At 31.2% G+C, this 14,473-nt stretch overlaps 2 protein-coding genes and 1 pseudogene across 2 annotated transcripts; all 3 read right to left on the reverse strand.

Annotated features, from left to right (window-relative positions):
* Nucleotides 1–367: 367 nt before the first annotated feature.
* LOC111308331 (arabinosyltransferase RRA3-like) lies at nucleotides 368–2,789 on the reverse strand. The gene is made up of 2 exons (XM_022906652.2): nucleotides 2,366–2,789; nucleotides 368–1,733 (listed from the first exon to the last, which is right to left on the reverse strand). Exons 1-2 carry the CDS (start codon nucleotides 2,540–2,542, stop codon nucleotides 615–617), a joined length of 1,296 nt encoding a protein of 431 aa, XP_022762387.2. The 5' UTR covers nucleotides 2,543–2,789; the 3' UTR covers nucleotides 368–614.
* A 578-nt stretch (nucleotides 2,790–3,367) lies between these two features.
* On the reverse strand, nucleotides 3,368–6,582 carry LOC149519925 (HVA22-like protein k). The gene is made up of 8 exons (XM_089747764.1): nucleotides 6,415–6,582; nucleotides 6,118–6,176; nucleotides 5,905–6,002; nucleotides 5,327–5,378; nucleotides 4,852–4,915; nucleotides 4,451–4,546; nucleotides 4,046–4,118; nucleotides 3,368–3,738 (listed from the first exon to the last, which is right to left on the reverse strand). Exons 1-8 carry the CDS (start codon nucleotides 6,430–6,432, stop codon nucleotides 3,629–3,631), a joined length of 570 nt encoding a protein of 189 aa, XP_089603890.1. The 5' UTR covers nucleotides 6,433–6,582; the 3' UTR covers nucleotides 3,368–3,628.
* Nucleotides 6,583–7,324: 742 nt separating this feature from the next.
* On the reverse strand, nucleotides 7,325–12,986 carry LOC149519926 (putative pentatricopeptide repeat-containing protein At3g18840; annotated as a pseudogene).
* Nucleotides 12,987–14,473: the final 1,487 nt, after the last annotated feature.

Raw genomic sequence — 14,473 nt, forward strand, 5'->3', positions numbered from 1 at the left:
GGTAAGACTTTCCAATCCTTTACCCAACGATGATATTGATTTAAGAAAAAAAAAAGGATAAAATATTTGTTATGGTATTGATTTAAAAAAAAAAAAAGGGTAAAATATTTGTTCTTTAAACGAAAGAAATGTAGATATTCTTGAAATGTTACTTGTGAATGAGCCAAAGCAAAATATATGACGAAGTAGCATACTGAGTTGCAAGTCAAGCATAAACCTTGGTTAAACCCTTTACATAGAAATCAGATTATAAAGAGAATGAATCGAATAAGTTTGTATCGAAAAGTTTGAATTGCTAAAAAACCTTTGCAATGTTGAACAATGGCATTGAATGAAAAAATCTAAAGCAGTAAAGAACAAATCTTATCGCAAAAATAGAATATTGTAAAACTATATTCCTATGGGTTTTCTTTACCTTTGGCAGAAGCCTGAGATTCTAAAGTATTTGGCAGGGAATAAACAAAAGGCACAACTTTTTTTTTTTTTTTTTGTACGTGTGATCATATCACTCTGATGAAGATGCTTTTAACCATTGACTAGACGAATTTTCGCACCCATTGCTGACAGCTGATGGAAAAAGCCGTGGATTTTAATTCTGATGAGCATGGCACAATTTACCAATCTGAACCGTCAGGAAAAGCTTTCAATGCGTCCTGGTTACCATTAACATAGAATTCCACAGCTGCTTTCATTCTTTCAAGCTTATTAGGATGGTAATTTACGTGAACAATGACCGGCTTCAACTTTCTCAGTCTAGCATCTTTCCTAACAGTCTTGAAGAGGACTTTACTGTTCATAAAGAGATAGAAATCCATAGTTCTGCGAGCAGCATGAAGCCCTTCATACCCAGGATGTGAAGGGAAAATGAGTTCCTCATTGAAAACTGCCTGGTCCCATGACTTTGGCTCGCGAGCTAGGCGACCAGCCACGCGATCCAAAAGCTCAATTGAAGGGATTGTTGGTCTGATATAGAAGAAACCAGAGTTATAGACCCATAGCCGAATTGTATGAGCATATCGAGCCCATCCCATTGTAGGTTCATCAAAGACATCATCGTATCCATAAGCAGTCATGTTATCATGGCCATCAGTCATGGATTCCACATCTGAATCCCGATAAAGATAGTTGAAAGGGTTCTGCAAATACACAATATCAACATCTGAAAGGAGAACACTGTACCCTAGCTGCAAAAACTCTCTCAAGATACGAAATTTCAATCCTGAAACCGCATGGTTTGTCCCTGTCCTCCCAATGGAATCAATTCCTTCATCGGCTTCTCTCTTATACACTGGAACATCATTTGATTCACAAAATTCAGCAATCTTATCATCCAAAGCAACAACCAAATAATTAGGTATACCAACTCTCTTGATGTTTTTGAACCAAACCTCTAATGAATCCTTCACATTCCAATTTGCAAGTGCCACTATAAGCTCTCTTTGGACAACGACATTTTCCAGAATTTTTGCCAATCTTGGGTTAACAGATTCATCTGGAATCACTGTGGGGTTGGTTCTCAAACCTTTAATAGTCCCAAAAGCCCCAGCTTTATGCCGTTTACCCAATGCCTCGACTTGCTTTTGTGCATGATCTTTCCCTTGTTCGACCAACCTGAGTTTTTCAGTGAGCTCCTTAACTTGTTGTCTCAACCCTGCATTTTCCTTGGATGCTGCTGAATACTCTTTTCTCAACTCATTTAACCTTTCAGACGATTCACATTTGGTAGATAAAACCTAGCAAAAAATTGCATTTACTTATTTATTAATACCACACTCATGTCTAAAATTCCACATACAATCACTAGATTGGATGATAAAATCTAACACCAGCAAACCCTTTAAAAACCAAAACAGACCCTTACCAGATTTAAGACGTAAATCTCATTTTCATGACTCAATTAACTAAATAATGTAAACAGCAAAATGAAGAGCAAAAGTCGTATTGCTAAAAGTTCAAGACATTAGTGTAATGATTTTTCAGCCCCACGCAAGATAACAACATCCTACCATCCATCTTTTGGCTAAGAGAGAATTCAATTAACAACAACCTATGAGGAAAAAGAAAAAATAATGACTTTGAACTAAAGGGTAAGCAATCAAGTAGAGTATAAATCAAAAAGAAGATTTTGGATTCAAGATTTGATCTGAAAGCTCTGAACAAAAGGCAATTGCGGAGCACAAAAACTCAATCAGTGAATCCAATTCCTTTACATTTTAAACGCTAAAAAAAGGGTATCACATTGAAGTAAAGAAATCTTTCGTTTTTTGCATTGCAAAATCGCCACTGAAATGATGTCAAAACAAACAAACAAGTTTTGAAAAAGAAAAAGGATATGGAATGGGTGGGGAGGGAAGGGGTTTGGAACCTGAGTGCGGCGAGAGTGGAATGCGGGGGCAGAGGAAGAGGGGATTCCATGAGGATAAAGAAAAGCGAAGAGGCAACCAAATGAAATCCCAATGGCCATAGCCATTAATATTCTTGATTTCACCACTGAGTGCGATGTGTTTCTCATCAACGGACCCTCTCTGCGTCCACCCATCATTTTTTTTTTTTTCTGGGGAAGAGTCAGTGTGGGTGTTGTTCAAGTTAAAAAGAATACTAGCAGTGGAATGGGAGCAATGGAGATCGGAGATCGCTGCCTTTATTATTATTATTTTTTTTGTTATTTTAATGCTAACAGGCTAACAATCATATTATCAATTTCAAGTATTATTAGGAAGAACTAGAGCTGGTGGCATTTCCACATTCATGGTGACAAGCCACCATTGGAAATGCTAAACGATGTCGCTTTTCACACTGCCTTGCCTTCCCTGGCCCTTCTTTATCAACCTTGGATTGGACCAAAAAAATTTGCCCTTCCAATTCCCTACTTTTCTTTTCTTTTCTTTAGCTGTTTTTTTTGTTTTATTTCTTTTTCAAGATAAGGATTATAAATTTTTAATTGAGATAAAGGTCATTATGCTTTTGTCATTATACTTTATTTTATTGAATTTTATCACTGTATTTTTTATTTTTAATATAAAATTTCATACAAAATAAATAATAATTTTTTTCAATTATGAATTATGACATTTCAGATATTCATTTTTGTTATGCATGTAAAATATCTGTATCATATTTATTTTTTATTCAAAACATTTTTAACTACTAAGTGTGTAATTTACAAAATATTCGATTTCCATTATTTTCGGTATGAAAATCACAAAAAATAAAAGTACAATGGCAAATTTAATTTTTGGCATGTCATGCTCTTTCATTTTAAGAGTTCTTTTTTTTTTTTTTGGAGAAACTCAGACTTTAATGAAAACTTAAAATTACAACGCACATTTTACGTATAAAAGGAACAGAAAATATATTAAATTCCATCTCTAAACCAAGGTTGACAATATCAATTTCTATACCTTGTAAAAACTTTCCTCCAGCAACGCTGCAAAGTTTAAAATTACACATAAAATTCTTATTTACAAAAAAAAAAAAAAAATCTACATAACAAGAGGTTACAAGACTATTGTGCCGCATTCATATTCGCAACAGAAACTCCTGATGTGCTGAACCTTAAACCTAATAAGAAGCCAGAGTAATGTTGATACAAACCAACATTAACCAAAAACACAAAAGGGTATCTGAATCAATCTTCAATGTCGGATTGTGTATCTGAATCTACTTGTCTTGGGCCTTCAATGGAACGATTTGGCTGTCTTTGCGCAGGGTGAATAAGATCCCTAACAATCTGGTTCACTGGTAAAATGAAGAAAGTGTGAGATCCAGGGAAGCCTTTACCCTTATTCATGTCTTCTTTTTATCTTTAGATTGGATCAAATTCACCATAAGAAAAAAAATTATAACCTCAAAAACTAGCAATGTGCTTTAGAAAAATGCCTCATAGAGTAGTAGATTACAAAAAATGTAACAAAATAATAAGTGGAATTTAACAGAAACACTTAATATACTTTTACAGAAATCGTAGTACTTAAAAGATAATTTAGGATGAAGTTTAGAGCTATTCATAACACAGAATAAAATTAATAATGATCCAAGTCTATACCTGATGCCATGAGCTTCACAAACAGTGCCCTTGCAAACTGGATTTCAGATTGGCGTGCACTGATGATTTTGCTCTGCAGTTCCAGTAATCTATCAGACCTCTAAAATTTTGCAATTATTCTTGTGTTTAAATTCCAAACTCTAAAATAGAATCCAGGCAATCACCATCTAATTTGGTAGTAAAATCAGCCTCTAATGAATAAATTGCTTGTTTGTTTGAGGCCATAAGAATGAAAGATGATGAGGGACAGTGCAATAAAAGAAAGAAAGAAAAGATGATGGAACCAGGGGCCCAAGAGTGGAAATGATTGGCATAAGCCACAAGAAAGTATAGCAAGTTTTATTTGAATGGGCCCTCCAAGACTAAAATTCATTTCCTGCCAAAATCATAGGAACAAATTCTTACCAATTCATTGTAAATGAACTCCAATATTTGATCAAGCCTAGCTTGGTGCCTCAGCAGAAATGGACGGAGATGGCTCATATACAAATGCTTGGCTCCCTGTTAGAGGGCAATCAGTTATCACGAGTACCTTGCTCATTGTCTAAATTTCAACCACTTATTGGTTGCATATAAAAAAGAAAAACAAATAAGAATATTCAAATAGAGTTTGCAAATAACAATATAATATAGTGAAATACTAGGATCCGCTGACTAATTAACAGTATCCATTTTGTTTGGCCAACCTAGGAATGCTAGTGTAACCCAATTAACATGGATACCCTTGAACATTGCCACATTGGTGCATACAAGATCTAGTAATAAGCATATGGTATCTGTGAAACAGATGCAAAAATTAAGCTTACATTGGCAGATGGAAGTTGAAGCCAAACTAGAAAAGCAAATTTTGCATGGTAGTATAGAGGAAACCTGATGAACAAACAAAATGAGCTTCCTCATGTTGGAGCAACACTTATAGAAAAAGCTTTAAAACTAGAAATAGGATTTAAACAGCAATGAAGGAAATGACCAGTAAATAGAAAACCTTAACAATAATTCAGGTCCTATATATAGGAAAATCATCTATAAAATGAAAATCTCAACCACATGCATTCTAAAGGAGGTTCTCAATAAGTTTAATCAACCACACATGTGATAAATGAATATTATATAAAGTGTGACAAGAGAAGTTCACTGTGAAACTTTAAATTATGATAGTTCACTTATAAACCTGGATGGCAACACTAAATGACTCTAAAATAGAAGGAAATTATGAAGTAAAAACTGCATAACACCAAAACAGAAACCACTCCAGCAACAGTTAGGTTTAAGAAAAAGTACCAGGACAGGATTTTGTCTGCATACACTTCTGCAACACTAAAAGATCCATAAACTGCAAGCAAAAATAAGAACTTCTATTAAGTAAAAAACTAAAAATAAAGCTGAATAAAATTGAAATTATTTATTTTGATAATCCGTAACATGCAGCAGCTTTATATAGGCATTGTTCAGTAACTTAACTAATAGGAAGTTCATTAGTCTCAGCTTCAGGTCACATTACCGCATGCAAAGAGACACATTAAATACAACTAATCATCTAACTCTACAGTCCATATCTGGTAGATAAAATAGATTTCGCATAGCAATCATGCAAATGTGAAATGGCAGTTTCATTTTGTGCTTTGTTGTGTTTGTTTGTTCCCAATTGTAACTTGTCCACCAAAAACAAAATCCTCACAAATTGTTTTTACTTAATAATATATTTGAAAAAGGTTATGAGCTCTTGGTAGTCAAAATAAGCTACCAATGGAAAGAACAGCTATAACATTTCATGTGTATTGCATTCCGCAAGAAAGGAAGAGACAGTCAAATTCATGATACAGGTAAAACAAGACAGAAGTTGGAACAGAAGTGATAACCAGTCCAATAGTGAAGCCATTTTTGCTGCTCATTTTGATCATTTTTTTCGATTGCTTTAAATGTCGAGTAAACTGGCAGAACAGTCCCCACTGTACAACTATGAAAAAAAAAAAAACCGCAACAATTAGCAACAGACTCATAAATCATAATCAAGGGTGAAAAGATTGACAAGTTTCTATTCTACTAAGTGATTCATTCACCTAAGAACTTACCAAGCCGTTCGAACAACAATTTTGGAACTAATTGGAGAAAAAAGCAACCTTAATCCAACCTAAACAAATTCAGAAATCAATTCTTATCAACTCGACATAAATTAAACCCTAATTGATCTTCAAAAAGAGAATTTTGAAGGCAGAAAATGTATAAATTAAGCTTTAAATTGAGGGACAAACTACCGATTCAAACGAAAAATGTTGATATTGCGATGCATAGTACTTGATAATAAAATAGTTAAATAAAATAGAAAAACAAATTTTAAAAAAAATAAGAGAAAGAAAGAAACGGGAGACCTCGCTCGTAAGATCCATAAATTTTGGAATTTGGAGATCAAACTGGAATTACCACAGTCGGAGATGAAGCGAGAGATAAGATGTTGAAGGGAATTTGTTGATATTGCACAGTTGAAAGTTTGATGGTTGCGGCGCGTTAAGGAGTTCCAAACTGGAAGTTGACGACTTTACAATAAGATTTTTTTTTGTTTTAATAAATAAACTCATTATATTCCGTTCCGTTACGTGTTTAACGGCTTAAAGCGGAATGGGACTTAAAATGTAAACCCCGTCTGTTGTCGAAAATACCTAAAATTTTAGGAGTGATAGCGGTGTGATAAATTAAGATATATAATATTAAAAATTTTAAAAATTTAGTTTAAATTTAAATTGATATTTTTTACAATTGATTGATTTGAATTAAATTTTATTTATTTTATTTAATTTACTGATTTTAAAATTTTTATATTATTTTAATAAAATTTTAATATATTTAAATAGATTTATATATAAAATAATTAATTATTTTATAAAAATTTAAAAAATATATAAAAATATAAAAATATAATTCGATTAGATTTTATTTTTTTTATTTTTACATTTAAATTTAATAAATATTTAATATTTAAATTTGATCTTGAATCAAACAATATAATTTTGAATTAATTTTTGATATTTTGATTTTTTTTCTCACTCTACTATCCTTTTAAACTAACGTTATTTTTTTTTTCATTTTTTTATTAAAATAATTAAGTAAGATTTTAAAAAAAGAATTAAGATTTCACACCAGAACAGGCATGAAAAACCAGATGTCACCATGGATTTCTCTGTCCAAATCATCTGACTTTTCCAATGACATGTTGGGCTGTAGAATATAGTCTTCTCAAAGGAATGGCTCGCTAGTTTCATGTAGTTCTCTGGTCAAGCAGTCTAATGTTGCATAAATAGCCTCTGCTTTTGAGTGGAATCTATCACTGCAGATAATAAAACTATCAACTCCATTTACCACAAACACCCAACTGCAACCAGCAAACTTCTTAACCGTACCCCACATCTCCTTCCTTATCCTCCCCACCTCTGCCCAGTTTCCTTCTGCAGCATAAATATTTGCCAACTGCACATAACGAGCCCTAATATGTTGTAGGATTCTGTCATGGATTTAAAGTATTTTTCACCCAGTTCTAACAAACCACATTGACGGCAAGCTGATAAAAGTGCAAGAAAGGTAACAACATCAGGCCTGATTCCTTGCTGCAATATCTCTTCAAATAGCTGGAAAACTTTACTTGCATGCCAATGGTGAGAATAGCCAGCCATCATTACGTTGTAAATGACTGAAACCTTAACGTTAACCTTTTGAAACATCTTTGTCAATGATATTCTAGTAAGATAATATTTTAGATTGATGATATTATTCTAGTAATATTTCGACAATATTTTAGATTGATTTGATATTAATTTAAAAAATATTAGATATTGATTTGATATTAATTTAACTGATTATAAAAATTAATTTAGTCATATTTTTATTTATTATATTTTTTATTTTATAACATTTTACCTTTGTATAAATAGGCTTTAAGCCTCATTATAAAACAAAAATCATTATAATAAAATTTTCATCATTTTTTTTTCATAGTATCAAAGCGATTTTGTAGTTCATTTCAAAGGTAAATCACCTTAGAATAATCAATATTTGCTTATTTTCATCCTTAGTTGATTTTCATTTCTAACTTCATTTTTGTTTCCACGCTTCAAATTTTTTTTTTTTTTGTTTCTCTTCCTATCTTCAAAATTCATTTTTTATATCAATACTCATAACTTCTCACATCTCTATTTTATTTTATTTTAAAAGCTTAATGACAAGTATTCAACGATAAAATGTACAACTAATTTCAATTATTCTTGATAGACATAATGACAATAAGTAGGTCACAGCTACGTGTAGTTATTAAAAGGAATGAAATTATAGCTTATTATTGGAGAATGCAAAGCACTAGAAAGAAAAGAAGAAGAATTCAATGATAAATTTGTAGATCAGCTAGAGGAATGAAAAAATAAGAATCATCAAAACATGGTTCATTAACACCACTGTTTCTTCTATCAATGTACATTTTGAGCTATTTGAACTTATTAAAAATGCTTGAGATTTTCTTTCCACACGATACAACCCTATTACCCTTGCTAATCAATATCATATTTTTTACTATTTTATCTCGCCTTCATCAAGAATCATGTCAATCAATTGATGATTTCATTCTAAAATACAACATTAATGGGATATGCTTGAAAATTTTGAACCAAAATTCAAGGATGAAAGTGATGCTAGTAATTTTATTACTTATCAAAATCAAATTCATCTTATTCAATTTCTAATGGCATTTCAAGATAAATTTGAGAATACCAAGTCTTCACTTTTACGTCGACATCCTTTACCAACCATGGATAATGCCTTTATGAAATTGATATATGAGGAAACTTGGTTGGGTATGAGTTGGACTCATGGTGTTGATATTATTGTTGCCGATGCTCCTTAAAAAAAGTACAAGCTCTAATTTCCATAAGTCTTGTTCATGATGTGGGAAAACTAATCATCCTATTCAGAAATGTAGAACTAAATATCATTGTAATGATAGTCTAATTCATGATCCTCTCACCAACAAGACTATTGCAATAACAACTACTGAACTAAACACTTCTGAGTTTTCTTTTGAGACTATTACAATTTCCACCACTAATCTTCAAATTTTGTTCAATTAAGTATTATCTCAATCTCATGTTCCTACCATGTCTGCTACCACATCAGGTATTGTTTGGTTATTTGATATTACCTATAAAAATCATATGACTGCTAATCTTGGTTTGTTTAAAAGCAAAATACATGTACCTAATGGTTTAATCATTAAAATAACAAATGGATCTGTCTTAAAAACTAGTCACATGGTAATATTGAAACCTCAAAACTGTGTATATTTGACACTTACCTTATTCCTAATCATGCTTTAAATTTGCTTTCTGTTGGCCAACTTTGTGACCTTGATCTTGATTTGTATCTTTTACAATGATATGGTTGTATTGTGTAAGATCCTCAAACAGATCAGAAAGTTAAGATATGATGAAAGGTTAATACATTTTTTGAGCTTTAAACTTTGAAATTTTATAACATTTGATTATTGCTACTACATCTCAAACAATCAACTCTTCAGTTTCTTGAAATTTATGGCATTCTAGGCTAGGACATGCATCTATTTCTCAAATAAAGTCACTTGCTTCCATTAGTGTCTCAGGTAATATTTCTCATAATTTTTTTGATTGTTTGTCTTGTCAACTTGGAAAGTAAAGTGTTTTACCATTTAATTAAAATGATTCTATCCCATCTACTCCTTTTGATTTAGTCCATTATGATGTTTTGGGTTCAGCTCCCACACCAACTTTAGGAGGTTCACGTTACTTTGTTATATTTATTAATGATTTCTTTCATTATACTTGGATATATTTATTCAAACAAGAATTGAACTTTTACCAATTTTTCATGAATTCAATAACATGATACAAACTAAATTTTCTAAAAAAAATAAAAATATTCAAGTTTGACAATACTGTTGAATATATAGAAATTGAGTTTCGTAACTTGTTAAAGGATGATGAAACTCTTTCTCAGAGGTCTTGTCCATATACTTTATAACAAAATGGTCGAGTTGAAAGAAAATACCATCATATTCTTGACATAGTTCGTGCCCTTCTCATTTCATCTTCCTTTTTTGAACATTTTTTGGGTGATGCTACTATCACTGTTATTTACACTATTAATTATGTTTCTACAATAGTATTAGGTACACGGTCTCCCTATGAGTGTCTATATAATAAGATACCCGATTACCATTCTCTTAAAGTTTTTGGATATGCTTGTTTTGTTCTACTTTCTACTTATAAAAGGACTAAACTTGAACCTAGAGCTAAATTGTGTTATTTTTTGAGTTATGTTATAAAACATAAGGGATATAGGTATTATAATCTAGTGTCTAAACATCTTCGCATGTCAATACATATAGTTTTTTAGGAACATAAAAAGTTTACTAGTGTGTCCTTATTACATTCACCATGTTCTTCTTCATGTATTTTTACAAATTCATTTTTTGATTTTTCTTCAAATGAGTAGACTATTATAGGTACTTCTAATTCAAATAGTGATCTATCTTCTTTCACTCATATTATGTTTGATCTGATTGAGGCTTTAATTGATACAATTGTCTCTTTATCGTATGTACTGCCTCATTCATACCATCATGTAGTTATCTTTTCCCCATACGGCCTTTCATCATACAGCATAATAATAGTTGTCCCTTATGACTAAACTTTGTGATTTTCATTGTTATTATGCTTTAGCCATATTACATGAACCTTACAATTTTCATAAAGCTATCGTTAATCCTATATGGCAGCAAACAATGACAAAAGAGCTTTAAGCTCTTGAAAAAACTTATACTTGGGATATTATTAAATGACCTTTTGATAAGTCAATGATTGATTGTAAGTGGGTCTACATGATCAAGACTCGATCTAATGGGTCAATAAAATGTTACAAAGCTCGTCTTGTTGCTTGAGGATTTACACAAAAATATGGCATTGACTATAAATAGACTTTTACCCTAATTGCATATCTCACATTTGTTCGTTCACTGTTGCTGTAGCTAGAAACTGGCTAGCCTTTTCAAATAGATGTTAAAAATGCCTTCTTAAGTGGTGATCTTGCTAAGAAAATCTATATGAAACCACTTCTTGGTTCATCTATACCTTTCAACATGGTCTATCATCTTTGACATGATCTATATAGTCTTAAATAAGCCTCTAAAACTTGGTTCTTGAAGTTTAGTACCATTATTACACAACTTGATTTTACATTTGATAATCATGATTCTATTTTTTATACATATACTACTTTTCTCTTACTTTATGTGTATGACATGATCATTATGAGTAATGACATAAATAATATTCAAGATCAGAAGACTTTTCTTCATTCTAAGTTTAACATGAAAGATCTTGATCTTTTAAGTTATTTTTTGGGCCTTGAAGTCACTAGTGATTCTATTGGCTTACATTTATCTTAAACAAAGTATGCTTCTAATCTTATTGCTCGAGCAGGTTTAACGATAAGATTGCATAATCACCACTTGAACATAATTTGAAGCTTTCTCTTTCTAATAGGACATCACTTTCAGACCCTTTTTTTGTTTCAAACTTTGGTGGGTAGTTTTGTATACTTGACAATTACTTATCCAGGCATTGCTTATGCTATTCATCTAGTTAGTTAATTTTGGTTTGCTATTTGATCTACTCATTTTTGTTGCTGTTCTTTAAATCCTATGATATGTTAAGAGTACTATGTTTCATGGTTTGCATTTTTCCTTTAGTTTCTCTTTGAACTTGCATTGTTATTATGATGTTGATTGGGCAAGAAATCCTACTAATCGTCTTTCTACCACAGGCTATTTTTTTTTTTTGGTTTTTCTTTTATTTTTTGACGAAGTAAAAAATAAACTATGGCATCCTGCTATAGCACTAAAGCTGAGTATCGAGCTCTTACAAATGCCACATCAGAACTTCTAGGGTTATAATGGCTACTTCAGCATATAGGTGTTTTTCATCACTCTAGTACTCTTATATTTTGTGATAATCAAAGTGCCATTCAGATAGCTTACAATGAAGGCTTTTATGAGTGTACTAAATATATTGAAATTGACTGTCACTTTATTTGTCACCATCTGTTTGTTCAAACTTTTCGACTTGTTCCTGTTAGCAGTGCTGATAAAAAAATAAATATCTTTAGCAAATTACATCTATCTGGTCAATTTCTTGTCCAAGTTTTCAAACTCATGTTGGCCTCTACATTACCATTTTGAGTTTGCGAGAGAAGTCAATAATATTCTAGTAATATTTTGGTAATATTCTAGATTGATGATATTATTTTACTAATATTCTAAATTGATTTGATATTGATTTAGAGAATATTATATATTGATTTAACTGATTATAGGAATTGATTTAGTTATTATTTTTATTTATTGTATTTTTTATTTTTGTAATATTTTACTTCTGCATAGATGAACATTAAGCCTCATTATAAAATACGAGTCTATCTAATAAAGTTTTCGTTATATTCTTCTTTTTCAATCTTTTCTACATATGCCATATGCCCATATTTTAAGTATGTATCTATCATAGCACTAAACAACTTCTCATCATTTTCAATTCCCACTCTCAGTATATAACCATAAGTGTACTTTCCTAGATCCGGAGTAGCATGTAAGGCACAAGCACCAAGCACACTCATAAGTACCAAACCATCCGGAATAATTGCTTTCTCATTCCAAAACTCACATAATAGTTGAAACACAGCGTCACAATTTTATGATTAGAGATAACCAAAAAATAATGTCATCCATATTACCTTAAGATAGCCAAAAAATAGAATTTTTTTCAGCCAATCAATAAAAAAACCTTTGTGATTCTACCATATTATCTTGAGATGAATAACCCACACTCATTGAAGTAACTAAAAAGGAGTTGTTTTTCCCATTACCCAAATGCATTAACTATGAATATTAATAAACCATAGCAATAGACATCAACAATTAACAACACAAGAAAACTAAAGCATACTAAGATTTATGTGAAAAACTCTCTAATGTAAAGAAAAAAAATTATGAATCACCAGAAAATTTTCTATTATTAAATAATAGATATACAAAATTTCTTTCTAGCTAAAACTAGAACTAACTAATAACTAAAGAGACAATAAAAGAAATATAACAAATAGGTGACTCAACAAATATACCTTAGATTTGTTCCTAGAGAACTTTAACCTGATCTCCACCATTCAGAATGTAAAACACTGAATCATGAACCTGTTAACAAAATTTCAACTCAATTGGATCATAGATCGATTTTTGTTCAAACTAACAACTTTCCCTTTTCCCTTTTTTCTTTATCTTTTTTAGTTCTTTTCTTTCTTTTTAATGCCACTCTATTTCACGCCAAAAACCCTTACCTTCTATTTAAAGTTAAGTTAGGTTGACTAAAACAAAAAGCCCATGGCCTTTAATTGGCCAATACCAAATGAGGTTGGACCCCACGTTTCTAACAATCTTCCATCTAGCCCCACTAGAAGGAGATTCATCACTATAATAGTTTCATTTGGAGCTTACCTTGGCCAAGGAAACATTTTGATCAAGTTACTATAGAGTTCAAACTTTTTCTTAAAAAGTGTCTTAGTAAACATATCTGTTACATTCTCATCAGTATAGACTTTTTTCAATTGCATTTATTGCTCTTCAATCATTAAATACAGCTAGTTATATCTAACATCAATATGTTTTGTTTTAGCATGGTACATAGCATTCTTACTCAAATCTAAAGTACTCTAGCTATCATAAAATATCGCATACTCTTTCTAATTCAATCTTAATTCAAGAAAAAAATGTTTCATCCAAAGTATTTTTTTACCTGTTTTGGTTGCTGCAATATACTTAACTCTGTAATTGACAAGGCAATACACTTTTACAACTTAAATTGCTAAGACACAATTCATCTTGCAAAAGTGAACAAATATCTTAAAATATATTTCCTACCATCAAGATCGCCTGTCATGTTAACATCAGTAAACCCTTCTAGAACTGGTTGTTTAGTTTCATAGTTCAAGCACATTTTTAAGGTGTTCTTTAAATATCTAAAAATCTATTTCATTACTTCTCAATGAACTTTTCTTAAATAAAAAAATCTACTTAATATACTAACTACATAAGTAATGTCAGGCTGTGTACAAACTATAAGATAAATAAAAAAATCGATTACAGAAGAATAAATAATACTAAACATAACTAGTTATTTTTTATTAGTTACCAAACAAGATTTCTCACTTAGATGAAAATGGTTGGTAAGTGGACTATTATTTAATTTAGCATGTTGCATATTGAATCTACTAAACACCTTTTCAACATATTTTTCCTATGGTAATCACATCTTTTTAGCTTTCCTATCTTGGATAATATTCATATCGAGAATCTGCTTTGCTGGACCT

Source organism: Durio zibethinus, chromosome 2 (genome assembly GCF_047325235.1).
Source record: "Durio zibethinus cultivar Kanyao isolate XHJ-2024 chromosome 2, ASM4732523v1, whole genome shotgun sequence".
NCBI classification, from domain to species: Eukaryota; Viridiplantae; Streptophyta; class Magnoliopsida; order Malvales; family Malvaceae; genus Durio; species Durio zibethinus.

What these genes read in the sequence shown, in the direction of transcription:
- LOC111308331 (XM_022906652.2), bottom strand. Translation starts at nt 2,542, where the DNA reads ATGATGGGTGGACGCAGAGAGGGTCCGTTGATGAGAAACACATCGCAC. An exon ending in TCCACTCTCGCCGCACTCAG is followed by an intron (nt 1,734 to 2,365) that starts GTTCCAAACCCC and finishes ATTTTTTGCTAG; the next exon opens with GTTTTATCTACCAAATGTGA.
- LOC149519925 (XM_089747764.1), bottom strand. An exon ending in ATGGCTTCACTATTGGACTG is followed by an intron (nt 5,379 to 5,904) that starts GTTATCACTTCT and finishes TTTTGCTTGCAG; the next exon opens with TTTATGGATCTTTTAGTGTT. An exon ending in TGTGAAGCTCATGGCATCAG is followed by an intron (nt 3,739 to 4,045) that starts GTATAGACTTGG and finishes TCATTTTACCAG; the next exon opens with TGAACCAGATTGTTAGGGAT.